This window comes from Hetaerina americana, unplaced genomic scaffold, assembly GCF_022747635.1.
Source record: "Hetaerina americana unplaced genomic scaffold, ioHetAmer1.1.p SCAF_1, whole genome shotgun sequence".
Classification (NCBI taxonomy): Eukaryota; Metazoa; Arthropoda; class Insecta; order Odonata; family Calopterygidae; genus Hetaerina; species Hetaerina americana.
In genome coordinates, this window is record NW_027286069.1 from 62539968 (window position 1) to 62554669 (window position 14702).

General features: G+C 41.7%; 1 protein-coding gene across 2 annotated transcripts in view; it reads right to left on the reverse strand.

The window, feature by feature from the left end:
* Nucleotides 1–14702, reverse strand: part of LOC139692390 (insulin-like peptide receptor) — a 645500-nt gene that overhangs the window by 183350 nt on the left and 447448 nt on the right. For both annotated transcript variants that reach the window (XM_071590557.1, XM_071590566.1), the window contains exon 2: nucleotides 12825–13246. In XM_071590557.1, coding sequence (XP_071446658.1) covers nucleotides 12825–13246 — 422 coding nt within the window. The remainder of the gene's footprint in view (nucleotides 1–12824; nucleotides 13247–14702) is intronic.

Here is a 14702-nt window from a genome sequence, read left to right on the forward strand (position 1 = left end):
TTACGACGGCAAAGAGAGCATGCTTTTATCGAAATAATATCAATCAATTTCTTTACACGAGGGTGTTTCCTTCGCCCCAAAGGTAACACTACAAAAACAAAACTAATCAAAATGTAATCTATTAAAGAGTCGTCATATATTTATAGGCTTAATCAAAGAAATACTCCGTAATATCTTTCTGCCGTATTCATTACTCAAACATCACAGATTGATTCAACAGTTAATCATTGGAGAAAGTTACACCATACAAGACGAAGACTATAAGTATTTAATTCTTGATTAAAATCTCGAAAAAACTTCAACTCAATACATTTGACTGAATATATTTCGAATCATCACGTAGTAATAAAGATCTAAAGGAAAGGTAATTCACATAATATCAACAATACGTCACAGAAAGAAGAGATACATCGTATTAAGGGCAGCACTAAAAATGACATTGGTAAATATAATTAATTTTAGTAAATATTATCACATGTTCTGACGATATAGATAATGAAAAATACGATGTGAACTGGAAAGAAACATAATGTATACAGTTGCAATGTGTGTGTGGAGAATGAGAGCCAGAAGAAATAATCGTACATCTTGTGCGTACGCAGATGGTCCTACCAGCAAATATCGCAAAGTAGTAGGACTAACTCCACTCATCGCACAGCGATCACCTTTCCCTAGGAAGAGACAAACAATTACCCGATGCGTTGGTTACGTTTTCACAGCACGAAATCTATTACATCTCCAAACACAACCAAGTACCACACGAAGAATAAAACCCACCTGCGCTCACACAAGAGAAGGCTGCATTACTTCCATTCCAAGTTTTACTACCTCGGAAAACCACTCTCCCTTGCCTTGGGGTTCTCTTGTTCTCGTCACATCCCTGCCCCGCACTTGAAGGAAAACTCGGTTAGCACCAAAATATTCTACAAATTCCATTACTTTCCTGTTTCAATAATTTCCAATTATTTTCTCCGTCTGCTAGGGAATAGGAAATCCCGAAGAAAACATTTCATACCAACAATAAAACCCTAACCAAAGATGGATTCGTACCGGCGATCTTAGGGCACAGACCTGTCCGCGAACGCATTATCCAAGGGTCCAATATGAACGCCTACATTTCGCCTGATTGAGAATAAAGGCAGTTGGATATGTAAGGATTAAAAAAAAATCATGAATATGTTATTTATTCAGAATATAATGCATTATCACAATTTTCGCGCTAAGTTCTACACCAACATTTCAACAAAAAAGATAGGAAGTCATACAAAAGCCTGATACGAAGGGAAAAAGACCTGTAACCAACTTCCGGGTTTTCAGAGCAAGATTTTCTTTCATACTGAACAAAAACATTTAGAACACCCATTTTGAACGGTCAACATTATTTTACAACGGAAAGAACAAAAAGACTGCTTCAAGCAATGACCCGCTGTAGAAAAAGAGCAGTTAAGGCATACATACGAATTTGTATACTCGCTCCTTCAATTTAAACGCGCGTGAAAACATTTCCCATTGTGCAGCAAAATTGCAAGGTATTGTGTTCCTGTCGGCCATGGTTATTACTTTTCGCTGCAATATTACATCAGAAATCGAGTCCAAGGTAGGAAATGGAAAATCGAACGAAAGGTGAACGACCTAACGGGAAATGGAGAAAGAGATTGGATAGGGAGGGCGAGGATCAGCTTAAAGAGAAAGGAAGAGGTGAGAGAGATAGAAAGCATGCGGCAGCGTACTTTTAAAAGGACAGGTTGTTACGGTGTCGGTGATGGGGGTGGCGGAGAGTGAGGGTTAGGTGGAGGGGAGGGTGTCGGAGAGAGAGGGTTGGGAGCAGGGAGCACGGACGTTGAACCTGACAAAAGAACGCCGACGCGACAGGGATTATGGGGTGCCTATTTCATTTCTCAGTGATATACCATTAAGGGTCGAGGCAGGGAGAACTTCGAGAAAATCTGCTATTCCCCATTCATTTCTCCCTGCTAATTCCCTGGCATTGCGATGTAGGTAAATGTGCCGTCAGGACTGACTGAAGGATGTAGTGTAATGAGACGGGAACGAAAAAAAACATTGCCTACAAACAAAGAAAAATAATTTAAAATAATTGATGTACCGAAATAAAAAATACTTAGAAGCGTTGCTTACCCAATAAGATAAATGTATCGGGGATGCACGGACTCTAAGCCACGTGGGTGAACAATAAAACGCTTTAAACGGAATGAACAGATCACACGGCGGCACCCTTGTGAAATTCCGTGCAGCAAAATGAAATGGGGGGACGGAATCAGCCTTGTTACGACTGGTCTTCGAGGTCATTTTTTTGCAGTGAAATGGTGACATCTTGCCCAAGCAACCCCCTGTTGGATAAACTCTCGGGTGTGCTCGAAAAATCGGAGCTGAAAAATTACGCGATATTTTTAGGTTGGCTCAGAGTATCAGTATGATGGCGCTCAAGGTTTACCAGTAAAACTGCCATATCATATGTAATAGTTCATAACATGCATCTCCATAGCTAATTCTCGGCAAGGTACAAACAAAGAGAATCGATGCGGTCACTTGGACTGCACCCCTGGCTCTAGAACGGAGAGCACGGGCTCCGATCCGGGTGAGACTCTCTGATGCATTCTGCTCGCCCAAATTGATTTTCTTGCCACCAGAAATATCTGGCGAGTCATAGGAAAATATAAGGAGAAGAACGTATGAGACGGTCGGGAAAGTCCTGTGACTTACGCAATCGACGACTGATCAATACGTCTCAAGTTAGATTCCAATCTTTGGCATAGGTACTTTCCGAGAAGTCAATGAATATTATTTCCGGTAATAGGCTGTTCACCGTTCATGTCGAACAATGACCACACTCTTTATTGAGGGTCCACAAAAATTAACATATCAATACTTCTGCATCAGTCATTTCACGTAATTGGTACTAGATTGACTTAAGCATATTACCCGACAAACTTACAGCAGATGATTTGCAGATCCTTGCAGTTTGAAAAAGCAATAAGATCAGATACGGTAGAATACGACAGAATAGAAATTGTAGCATACAACTGCACTGTTTTAAATAATTATGTATTCATTCAAAGACTTTTTCTTGCAAATTATGACTGCATGTCATTGAATCGACGTGAATGATATCAGTGGAATGAATTTGAAGGAGTGATCCGGGTATGACTTATAAAATACCGCCTCACCGATGAAAAACCCCTAGCTGTGATAGCGGGTAGGGGAGTAGGTGGGGGTAAACCGTGTCCTGAGGAAATAGCACTGCGTGAATTCCCACTGAGAGGGCTTACGGTTGAGTTTAGTATTCATCTATGTGAGATGGCAAGGACCGTTTAAAATATAATACAGTTATTAATTGATAATTATTAATATTTATTGGCATTGGCAAAACCCGTGAACTTTTAAAACTTTGACGAGTTTGACAAAAAAATTACAAGAAGGGAATTTTATCAATAAATGATTAAATACTTAACAACTTCTTGATTTTTTCTACTACCATTATTAATTGTTGTAATCTTCAATGATCTCGGTGATTTTTTCGTTTAATTAAACCAATTCCAGGCTAACATTTTCCTGGTTCACTCAACAATTCTGACACAAGACTTAAAAGGTCTGCTACTAACGAATCTCACAAGTCTTTAGTCATGAAGCAAATAGCAGGATCTTCAAAATTGAAAATGAGGTTTACCGAATTACCTAAGGCTATATGTATACGCCATCAAGAAAACTCAGTGCGTAGCAGATATGAAGTCTACGTTGAGGAGAGATATGACAATAGCTTAAATAACGTAGCATTAAAGATGACCACATGATATGACATGAGAGAAAACCTCAAGATAAGACCGTACCAGTAGCGATCAGGAGTAATGCAGGGATTAGATACAGAATTATTAATCCGCTAACACGTGACAGGAATTGAATAAACTAATGAGGCAAACTACTTGGGAACAAACTGCTCAAACTGCTAATTCCAATGTAAAGAGTTCTTGATTAGTGGAGGAATCAAAAATCAGCGGAATAGGATCTATTGCCTTAATATCGACAGGTAGAGCGAAAAGCAACCTCTACTAGAGTAGTTTTCCTCTGTCACATTCTACAAAACCTCAATCGGCTTTGTGAAATGACCATGCGATGACTTCTTTAAAAAGATATGAACACATGAAGTGAGATACAGGGGACGGAGTAGAACCTTTCACCCTGCATATTTAATAATACGCAAAAAGTGACCTACAGGGTCGGAAAATTTAGAATATTCATGTACATCACGTGATAAACTACACCAACATAAAGGACTGATTGTGAGCAATAAAAGCTCTCAAGAGTCTAAATACATTTTCATGTAATGGGATACAATATATTGTGATATTTACGACAGCTGCAAATCATTGGAATGGAAATAAAATAAGCCCCACTCCCTGCAGCATCGAAAACAGCTTTCACTTGAAACACTTTTCTGGGGCGGACTCGAGAGACGAAATGGCCACCGTGGAGACGTGAATCATATGGAAATACATGTATATCTACTGTCATCTCCCTTATCTTGAATATAATGTCCATTCCGGAATAAAACGCCAACATGAATCGTCTACTTTCTGTTAGATATTAATCGAAATTTCCGACGTGGATAGAAACTATTTTAAGTCAAATTCATGGGGTCTACAAGGGAAGATAAGGCGATGAGAGTATTAACAGAGGTATTCGAAACAAAACTTGAGGATATTGGAGTAGCTAAACACTATGGTTTAAGACTTGCGAAGAGCTTTAAAGAAGGGGTGCCGGACGGAAAGACAGAAAGATCAACACTGGTGTGAATAATTATATGAAACTTTAAGAACCTACAAGCCATAGTGGAGACAGAGAGTTAGAAAGAGGAAGAAACGGGGAGAGATGATGGGAGAGAAATACAATTGAGCAGTGCATTTTCCTAGAGCCCATTTCCCCCATTACAGGATAGCTTTCTGCTTTGAAAAACCTAAGATCCAGGTGTGGGAAACGTTCATTATAATTTCGTTTTACTTACTATGCGTGCAATACCCTCGAGGATATTTTGATCGGCAGGCTTAAAAACCTAACTACAGCGACCTGTCACCATTTATTTAATTCTGTACTCAATTGTACAAAGCACATGCAATGGACGAATTAGTTTAATTTACTTAAACAGTGACAGGGGAAGACGAAAACTCAAATCCCTGATGGTTTCAACTCCCCGATTGGCTGCTACCATAAGTATCGCTTGAAACATACTTATTTAAGAACACACTTGAGAGACATTTTCAATTGAGTCGATTGTGATAGTCGATTTAAATAGTAAAGCACATCATTTAACAAATGTAAGAAAAGTATGCAAAGAAGCAAATGCCTCCCTCGCTTCACTATCACTTTAACTCTCAAACATATCTGTGGACGGTTAATCGCATGGTGTCCGAGAATAGCAGGAGAGGCAGAGATGTTGGGGATTGGGTGGGCGGGCGAAGGAATAAGGGCTAGAAAGTAAATCAGACCAGACAGCTAAGACGAGAACAGTCAAAACTAATTGTAAGTAGCGAAAGTAGAGAGATGTAGAGTGAGGGAAAGAGAGGGCGGTATTTGTAGAGGGGATTTGTTCGTGCGCGTCAGTGTGTGTGGGCCGGGGGGGGCAAAGGAAGAAAATGAAATGGAAGACAATCGGAATGAGAGGAAATGTGGGTGGTGGGTGGAAGGGCGGGAGTGACGAAGATGCCTTGGCAAACAGCAGCACGCTCCTTCCCGGAGCACGCAACCGGTGTTTGCAGCCGAGTCCTACGCAGCGGCAGAACGGAGGAATCCCGCGGCGCGACCTCGCTTTCCGATCTCGACAGCCCCAAAACGTCCCACCTCCTTACTCCCCCCACCCATCCGTGCTAACTCCGTCCAACGCCACCCACCCACGATCTTTCCCGCACTCTGCTCCGGGAACCGGAGACGGGAGCTCAAGACTGGATCCAAGACGCAATCCGTCTCGACGCTGCGGTGCCTTCCCTTCCAAAAATATGCACTAGCCTCCAAGTGGAAATTTAAGTGAAATAAATCGTCACACACTTTAACGACTATTTTATATACATTCTCCTCCTCGGAGAAGGGAAAATTCCGCACAAAAAAATTGATAACTATGTCAGAGTACCCGGGCTTCCGCACTCGGTTTATCGTTGGCCTCAATTGCGAGCACTCCATGACTAATTCAGCACTACGAAATCGGACGCAAGTACACAATTTAGCCCCTCAAACAAAAGGTTGGGGACTGTAGAGACGTATTACCGCAGCTGGAAGGGGGAAGTGACTAAAGGGAGGGGGAGACTGAAAGGAAGGTGAGTAGTGGAAGCACCCCGGGATGGTAAACGGAACTATTTCTCGAGAGGGAAAGTTCACCATTTATGACACCCGTAATTAACAATGATAACCTCTAGATTTTACTTTCCAAAGTTAATCTTTCCCTTAAGGAGACACTTGAATCTACGGTCCCTTCACAAGGGTTAGTGGGGCGAATCTGCAAATCGCATTATTTTCGGACGCGAAGAGCGCCACGAGCGTTTATACATGGTAAGCGTCATTCTTTCCAAGGCCCATGCCCTTCTCCACTGTTGTTATTACCTAACACACCCTCTTCTCCATTAGCTCACTCTTCCCTTAAAGTGCTTTTCTTAAAACTTACAGAATGAATGCTTGATACTCAAGATTTTGGAGGACAAAGTGTAAATATGAATCTCCGAAAGCCACCACTGTTGAAAAGATAATAAACTAACCGTTTCTTGTCTAAGTAGTTCAATGTATTGTTGATTAATTGTGAAGCAGGATCATACCAATCGACTGTTAGCAGCATTTGTCGCACATAGTTAAACTGTTACTCTTAAATAATGTACAGCGACATATTTATTTTTAAACTTCGACAATAATTGGTAATGAGACGAGAAAATGAATCATTCAGCTTTCCACACGCAATTACAAAGGATTTTTCCAGACTATCTTCGCTACCTCGTAACATTTTTAGGGAAGATAATTATATTTCCCACAAATGATAGAAGTTAATGAATTCGGAGTAGTCCAATCGTTACAATGTGGAAGGGATTCATTCTACCGCTTGGAATAGAATCCCTCAAATTCCCAACCAATACTCAGCTATACTTCGACATATGATCGATTAAAACTGCGATAATAACCTTTGTGTTAAAAAGACTTACGGACACTCATTTGACCGTTAGGTAGTACGAACCAGGTCGAAATAATGAACGCATCGAATCACAGCTCAGGTAAGCTGATTTTATGCCCAACATTTTTTCCTGTCAAGTCACTAATGGCTGATGGCAATTGTCTCACAAAAAAGTTAGGCTCAAGAGAAGGTAATTATATTTAACTTACACCAAAAAAGGCCTACTATGAACTAAGAACCAAAAAATTAATTACTTATTTTTCCACTACCAGCAGCACAATAAGGTACAGACTGCTTGAACGGCAAAATTGCATCGCTTCAAGCAGGTAATGATTATATTGCAAATCGAAAAAAATCATTGAACTTTGCGTATTAACGAGATACTTTACAGTGTAACCATTAATTAACACATGAAAGTATTTCAAGATATAATATCGAGAGAGAGAGAAAATAAAAAAGACCAGTAAGTGAAAGAGCGCAGCAATACCATAGAACGACTCCAAAACTTCAACCGATTTCATTTAAAAATATAAATAAACCCCAAGTTTTGCATCGCAGGTTCCTGTTATTTATCATAAATTCATTTCCTGGAGTGACCTATTCCCTGACCCTTTCTCTCGGTGGGACACTGCCGAACCTTGGGCCGAGATTTATGATTAAAAGGGAAAAAAAATTAGAAATGGTAAGGCGTTACAAATCTCACGACTAAATGTAGATAATGTTAAAAGCAACGTGAAATAATTCACTACAATGCTTACAAGGAGAAAAGTATATACATTCCAGAAAAACGGAAAGAATGCTACAATATTTATCAATTAAAACATGGGTTTCCCGAGGGATGATCTTTCATTCCCTCAATACTATTTAAAATAATCTGGTGAAGTCCTAAGAATCGAGAGTAGGCGCCCAGCAAAATTCCCAAAAATCGGAAGCTCTAATGCCAATGGATATCACGCGAAAAAAAATGGAAGGGAATTTTTGTTGCGTATTTGGACAAATCTCACCAAAACTGCGCTAAAACGAATCACGCAAACAACATCATACCATATATTATAGAAATGAAATAATGCGGCATTGATCAAACAAATTATTTTATTGAAGTAGATTATGAAGACACAAAACCAGCATCTGAATCATTTGGTTCTGCACAGAGAGCCAACAAAATCACGAAAAATGAAAAGCCGTGAAAGAAATGGATTGTTTTAAAATGTAAGTTTTTATGAGTGAAATCATTATCTTGATTTAGTATCCAAGAAAAATCTACCAATGAGACACACAAAGATCTACTATTGCAGCTCATCGATGTGCCTGCTGAAGGGCGCATGGTAACAGAGAGCAAAATGGCAGATGAGTCGGAGAATGAGTGAATAAATAAAATTAACAGCAACGGCTTATATTTAACGATAGCATTAAATTTAAAAACTTTATCACAAACGCAGTATGTTTCAAGCAAACATACTGCGTTTGTGATCGGGTGACCTGATGATGATGTAGTAACATTGAAACCGGTCGCATTAAACTTCATTTTTGTGGAAAATTGCTATTTTTAATTGATCATGATATTCCACCATATCACGCCTGAAACGTCTCTTTTCAAATAAGTAGTTTTCAGACTTGCGAAAGAGGGGAATATTCATAGGAGTAAAATCTAATTCACTTTCCCAGTCGAAGAACGAAGACCTTAAGACAAGACCTTATGTCAATTTCAATCGGAATATGACAACGGCAGCCCTCTTTCTACTCAACTTCAGACTAATTCTTTACTGATTTACTCCTTCCCTTTCTTACACACTTCTTAATGTGAAAGTTCAACTTTTTTCTTAGCATTTCTTCCGCCAAATTTTTGTCTAGTTTTTCTTACATTAGGATCCTCAAGAATTCGTCCCTACGGACCATCAACCCCTCTGTTTCAGTTTTTTCGTACCCCGAGTCGATTAAAAATAAATTATATCATGAAAGAACGAACAAAATCTAAAACGGATCAAATCTCCACGTTAACAAGATCCCTTGAAAGGCCGACATCCACGCCGGTATCATTACAAGGTAAACAATCGCTGAGGCGTCGGCGGCAAGGCACTGTTTTGGTGTCAATTTTCCATATACAAAGGAGGATACGACAATAATCCAGCGAAAACACCCCGGACGGATAGGGGAATGCTTCCGACGGAATATTAAAAGAGCATGCCAAATGCTCTCCGACCGATTGAACGGGAGAGTGGAGAAAAAGGAAAAAAATGGGAACCCGAGGAATAAATAAACAAATGGGAGTGTGGTGGGTAATTAATCATTATGAAAGCTTCACAAAACCTTTCCAAATATTCTCGCACACACCGATCTCCCACCCACCTCGTTCTCGTCCCTACTCTCCCTCAATCACTCCCCCAACACCCCTAGCGGCACCCCCACCTCACCCGGTCAACCTCCCCTCATCCAGCCACCCTTCACCTCAACACCCCTAAATATCCTCTCCGGTAATTAGGAATGGAAGGGAGGGAAGAGGGGAGGGGGGGATACGGTTAAGGGTGCAATGGGACCGAGGTATCTAGGGGAAAGGCTACACACTTAAGAGAAGAGGACGCTAGGTTGGGGGAGGAGGGGATAAAGGATAGGGGTTCTGAGCGGTAAATATGGGGAAGGGCGAGAGGAGGGAGGGGCAAAGAAATTTGGCGAGGGTGAGGAAATTCAGAGGGAGGGTGGGTAATGGAATTGGGACACAGAATGGGGTGGAAGAGGAGGTGGAAAAAAAGGAAGAGTCAGGAGGAGGGGCGGGAGTAGGATATAGGGGAGGGAGGGATGGAAAATAGTAGTGTTGCGAAGGGAAGAGAAAGAGAGGGGAAGGGAAAGAGGGAGGTTGAAGAACGAAGGCGTGAAACAGGGAAGGGCCGAGTCCCGTCACTTACTTAACGCCCACCGAAAAACTCCCGTTTTGAGTGGTTTACGAGAAGCGTCTGCGTATTGTGCGAGCTCGCAGTTAGGGTTTCTGGGGTAAAAAGGCGAAGAGAGAGGGACGAGGGTGCCGGGGAGTTGGAAAGGGAAGAGCGGGGAAACATGGAAGAAATACAGCCTATGAAATTACACTTGTCATTTCCGTCCCGCATAGCTAACGGTGGAAAACTGGGCGCCCACGAAATTGAGATCATAAAACCCCCTTGTTGCTGAAGCCGGGAAAAACTGGAATGGGTACGCCGCGCGGAGTCTCGACCAAGAGGAAAGAATAGGACCAGGTGCTAGGGAGACGACTGAAGAAATGGAATTTATTTTGAGAAACCTAATCATTTATGTCAACGGGCGTCATCCATTGCGAACAGGGCATTGAATACATGACGATATTTCAAATTTGACCCGTGAAAATAAGTTGGTTCCGATAATTTAGCCCCGTACGTAACTACAGCTAAAAGCAATTTCATCCGAGGAAAATAACTTGGCGAAGAATGGTTTCATTGTTATTCATCATGGAAAGAGTGAAATCAAAACAGTATTTTATAAAGAGTTCGCCCAACGTGTTTTTGCGCCTTAAAACCATACCGGAAAAGAAGAGGACGTGTGCAACGGAAAACCCCAAAACTAGCAATACGCCAACTAAAACTCACCACAATCTATTAATTTCAATTTCAGCGAAATACCCACAACAAACATAACATGTTACGTACGACATCCATCCATTCGGAATTTTTTCAAACTTGAATTCATTCACGCTTATTGCAACTGGCTTCTGCTTATTTCAGTGTGCACGACCCTCGCAAAGGCGGCGAGATCGAAACAAATGAAAGAAGTGCGCGTTCATCACAAAATGGCCTGGCAGAATCGAAGGGGTACTCAGGAAAAATAATTCTCGAGTTTATTAAAGATGAAAAGAGGTGCCGACGGTAATTGATGGCAAATCATTAAAAATCAAATCCGCATTCTAGGCGCCATCCGCCACCGCACTATTTGATCTCACAACCATTAGCTGCGGCCAGTAATACCGACTCAACTCCGATTCCGCCCTGAGGGCGGGAATAGAAAATCGTCGAGAAAAAAAGGCTGAAATTAAGAGGAAAGTGCTTATTAGGGAAATTTAAAATAGAATTAGGGAAAAATATCCGATGGCACACTTAGCGAGGGATGATAGGAAGAAAGAGAGAAGTGTGAGGGGTGTCTCGAATAGGAACTGTGAGTTGGCCAAGTACGATATGAACATGAGCAGAGTGGGTACAGGAGGGTGTGCGTGTGTGGGTGGGGGTGTGACGAAGTGGCTCGGGGAGAGGGAGAGATTATCAAACAGAGAGGAGGAGACAGACGAGCGGTGGAGTGGAAAGGGGCACACTTTCCGGGAAGCGCGCATCCCATAGTAACCCATTCGCCCGCATGGCAGAGCTGTGATCTTTCGCCGAAGGCGGAATCGCAAACAAAACGGGGCTTAAGGGGGAAAAAATGGAAGGTTTGGCAAAACGGCCAGGGCATGGGGAGGGAGGGGTTGGTGTGGGGAGGAGGATTGGGGAAGTGGCGGTAACGAGAGTGAAAGTAACATGGGAAAAAATGTCATGCGGGCTAGAGAAAGAATGGAGGATGAAAAACGCAGCGACGAAGGCTGGATGCCTCTGTTAGCTCGTAATCTGCCCGCTTCAAAAAGTGAAGCAATATCTCAGTTATGTAGAGATATAGCTACACACCATCCAAACGTTCACGTATCTGGTCTCGCTTTGTGAAGCTCACATGAAAAAAACACAAGGCATACCAAAACAAAAATCAGGACATCTCATACCTATTATTAGTACTCCCTTTCAAATAAAAAGGAGAAAATGCGAAACTGAATTAGACAAGCCAACTCAAAAACAAAAATACTATTTTGATTCATTCTCAGACGGCTCGTGGCTGGTATCCACAATATTGCCCTTTTAAGTTTTCAGATTATAAATAACCTAGCAAGACTAAATTTATTAATACTTGATTACAGCTATTCATTATTATAAAAATTGGCATCACAATAAACTTCTTCACAACGATATCGTTTAGGAACTGGTAGGAAAAACTCTTAATGTTACTCACTTCAGATGCTTCAACTTCAACCAGATTTTTATCGCGACTTCATTTTACGCAACGGGAAAGCGAAAGACTATAATTAGGATAGCCACAGGCTTTTTTTCATTCCTCTTATTTTGCTCAGAGTTTCCAAGGGGAAAAATTGGTTCTCCATGGCACGAACATATAATTTTGAATTATTACTTATTTTTCTTTAATTAGTGTTTTTCCCACTTTCTTCACCGATTGTATTTTCCTTACTGGTGCATACACTATAACGTACAATTCAGATACTTGATTACCACGAGGTATACAAATTAGATATAGGACAGTTTCACATGAATTTTTGAATGAGAGAATGTAAACTATTTCATGCCTACCACCCACTGGGTTACCGGTAAAAAAAATATTAATCACCAGTCAATTCCATAGATTCCAAGCTTTTAGCCACGTTTTTTTCTTTTCGCGAACTTTACCAAGGAATGCTCCGCGATGACCAAGAATCGAAGGATCGCTGTCCGACCTGATGATACTCGCATCGTATTTCCCCCGTGTGCACGCCACTCTCGCGTACGCACGTGATTGCCGAGGTAAAATCTGAGAGAGAGAGAGAGAGGGAGAGAAAAAGGTGTGCCGAGGCCGCTCTTCAGCGGCCTCCACTTACCGCTATGTAGTGCTCTCCTTTCCCGGCTTTGGCGATCATATCCCAGTCAATGGTGTCCACGAAGCATAGGTTGGGATTTTTCTCGATTCTCACGGCGCCGCGCATGATGTCCGTCAAGGAGTAGAGCCCTATCCTCTGCATGTGGAGCATCTCGAAGACGACGAGGGCGTAGTTGAAGAACAGAGTGTGCCCGCGGATGACGGAGAGATTGGGGAAGAGATTCTCGAGGGTTTTGAGTCCATTCACGCGGTACAAGAAGAGGTAGCCAGTTATCTCGCGGAGTTCAGGGAAGCTTACGTTTGTGTAGCTGTCTTCAACGGCATGGTCTATGAGGAGGATTTGGACGAAGCCTTCGACTACACGACAGCCTCTCAGTCTCTCGAGGTATTTGACGGAGTTCCGGATGTCAACGCTTTGACACACTGTAAAAGAGAAAGACGACAAGAAGTCAGTGGGGAAATGTATAAAAGAGATGTTTAACATCAACAAAAAAATAAATAACATTTTTATTAGCTCTTGATTCAATGAAGAAACTATCATATGGCATCGTATTAACGTCTAAATAATTCTATCAACATTAAAATATCACACATTATTACGGGGAAATAACTGCGAAGAAGGGATTTTTTACCAACCGGCAAAAAACAAATTATTATTTACAGCGTTAAGAACGTGGAGATATTTATTCAACAAAATGATAATAAATTAATGAAAATGGAATAAATAATACTTGGTTAAATAATAAAATTAAAAAATGAAATAATCCATCCAGAAAATAGAGTTACTTCAATTGACAGTGCAAAAATTGACCAGCCCAAGGACGTGAATTCAATCACACAGATATGAAAGCTGATGCAGTGTCGTCATGTGAAACATTTCATTATGGGAAAAAATGCAATTCAGAAGAGTAAATTATAAAAAAGAATATAAAATTATACTAATACTTGAGATGCCAACAGGAGCATTTGCCCTTAACTTATCGTTCACCAAAGATTATTCCAAGGATACTAAAAACCATCCACGGAAAAGACGACACTGACTGAGAAGAGGGTTACATTGTGCTCTGCGCGTTGGACTTGGCGGAGGATATAACTTTCGGGCGAAATATTTTCAAGGTTAAATGAATTCCGGGGAAAATTAGCCCTATGCCCCATAGCAAGGCCACTGGGCGATACCTCCGTCGAACGGTCAAACGGGAGTTGGCAGCCGTTTTAATTCGAGTCTCCCTACTCTTCGCGCTGTGTCGCCATCGATTCCGAATTCGGAAACCCATCAATTATTTATTGCGAATCGAGCACAATGATCTGCCAGTTAATTAGGGCGCGATTACTGCGTCCCTGATGCGAAGCCCGAACGGAGGGCGAGAACCGGGAGTGCTTCCGGCGGCTACCCTTTAATATTAACATGCGCACTCGAGAAAGGAGGGAGCGAGAGGAAGGAGAGGGGAGAGGAGTGAGCAGACGAGGGAAGGAATGGGAAGGCAATAAGAAATTAAAAGAGCACGCACTCCGCAGTGCACATGCGCGCGTGTGTCTGTTTGTGGTAGGGACCCCGGTGAAGTTGCTCGAAACTCGTGGCGGCATGGAAAGGGTGCTATCATCTTTCCACCGCGATGCGGAAGTAACGACTCCGCGCATCATGGCGACGATAAGGGTGACGGCCAACGTTGCTGCCCCGTTCACATCCAGCGTGATCCTCTTCCGAAGGAAACAAACAACCTGGTATATTCATAAACATACGTTATATCAGTAACGCAGGTCAAAGAAAGATGACATACACGTAAATTGCAACTCTCGGTTCATTTTCATTTGAAATGCGACTGGACTTACTCCATCCTTCGACGCCACAAACTCATCTCAATAGATACACGCTAATCGG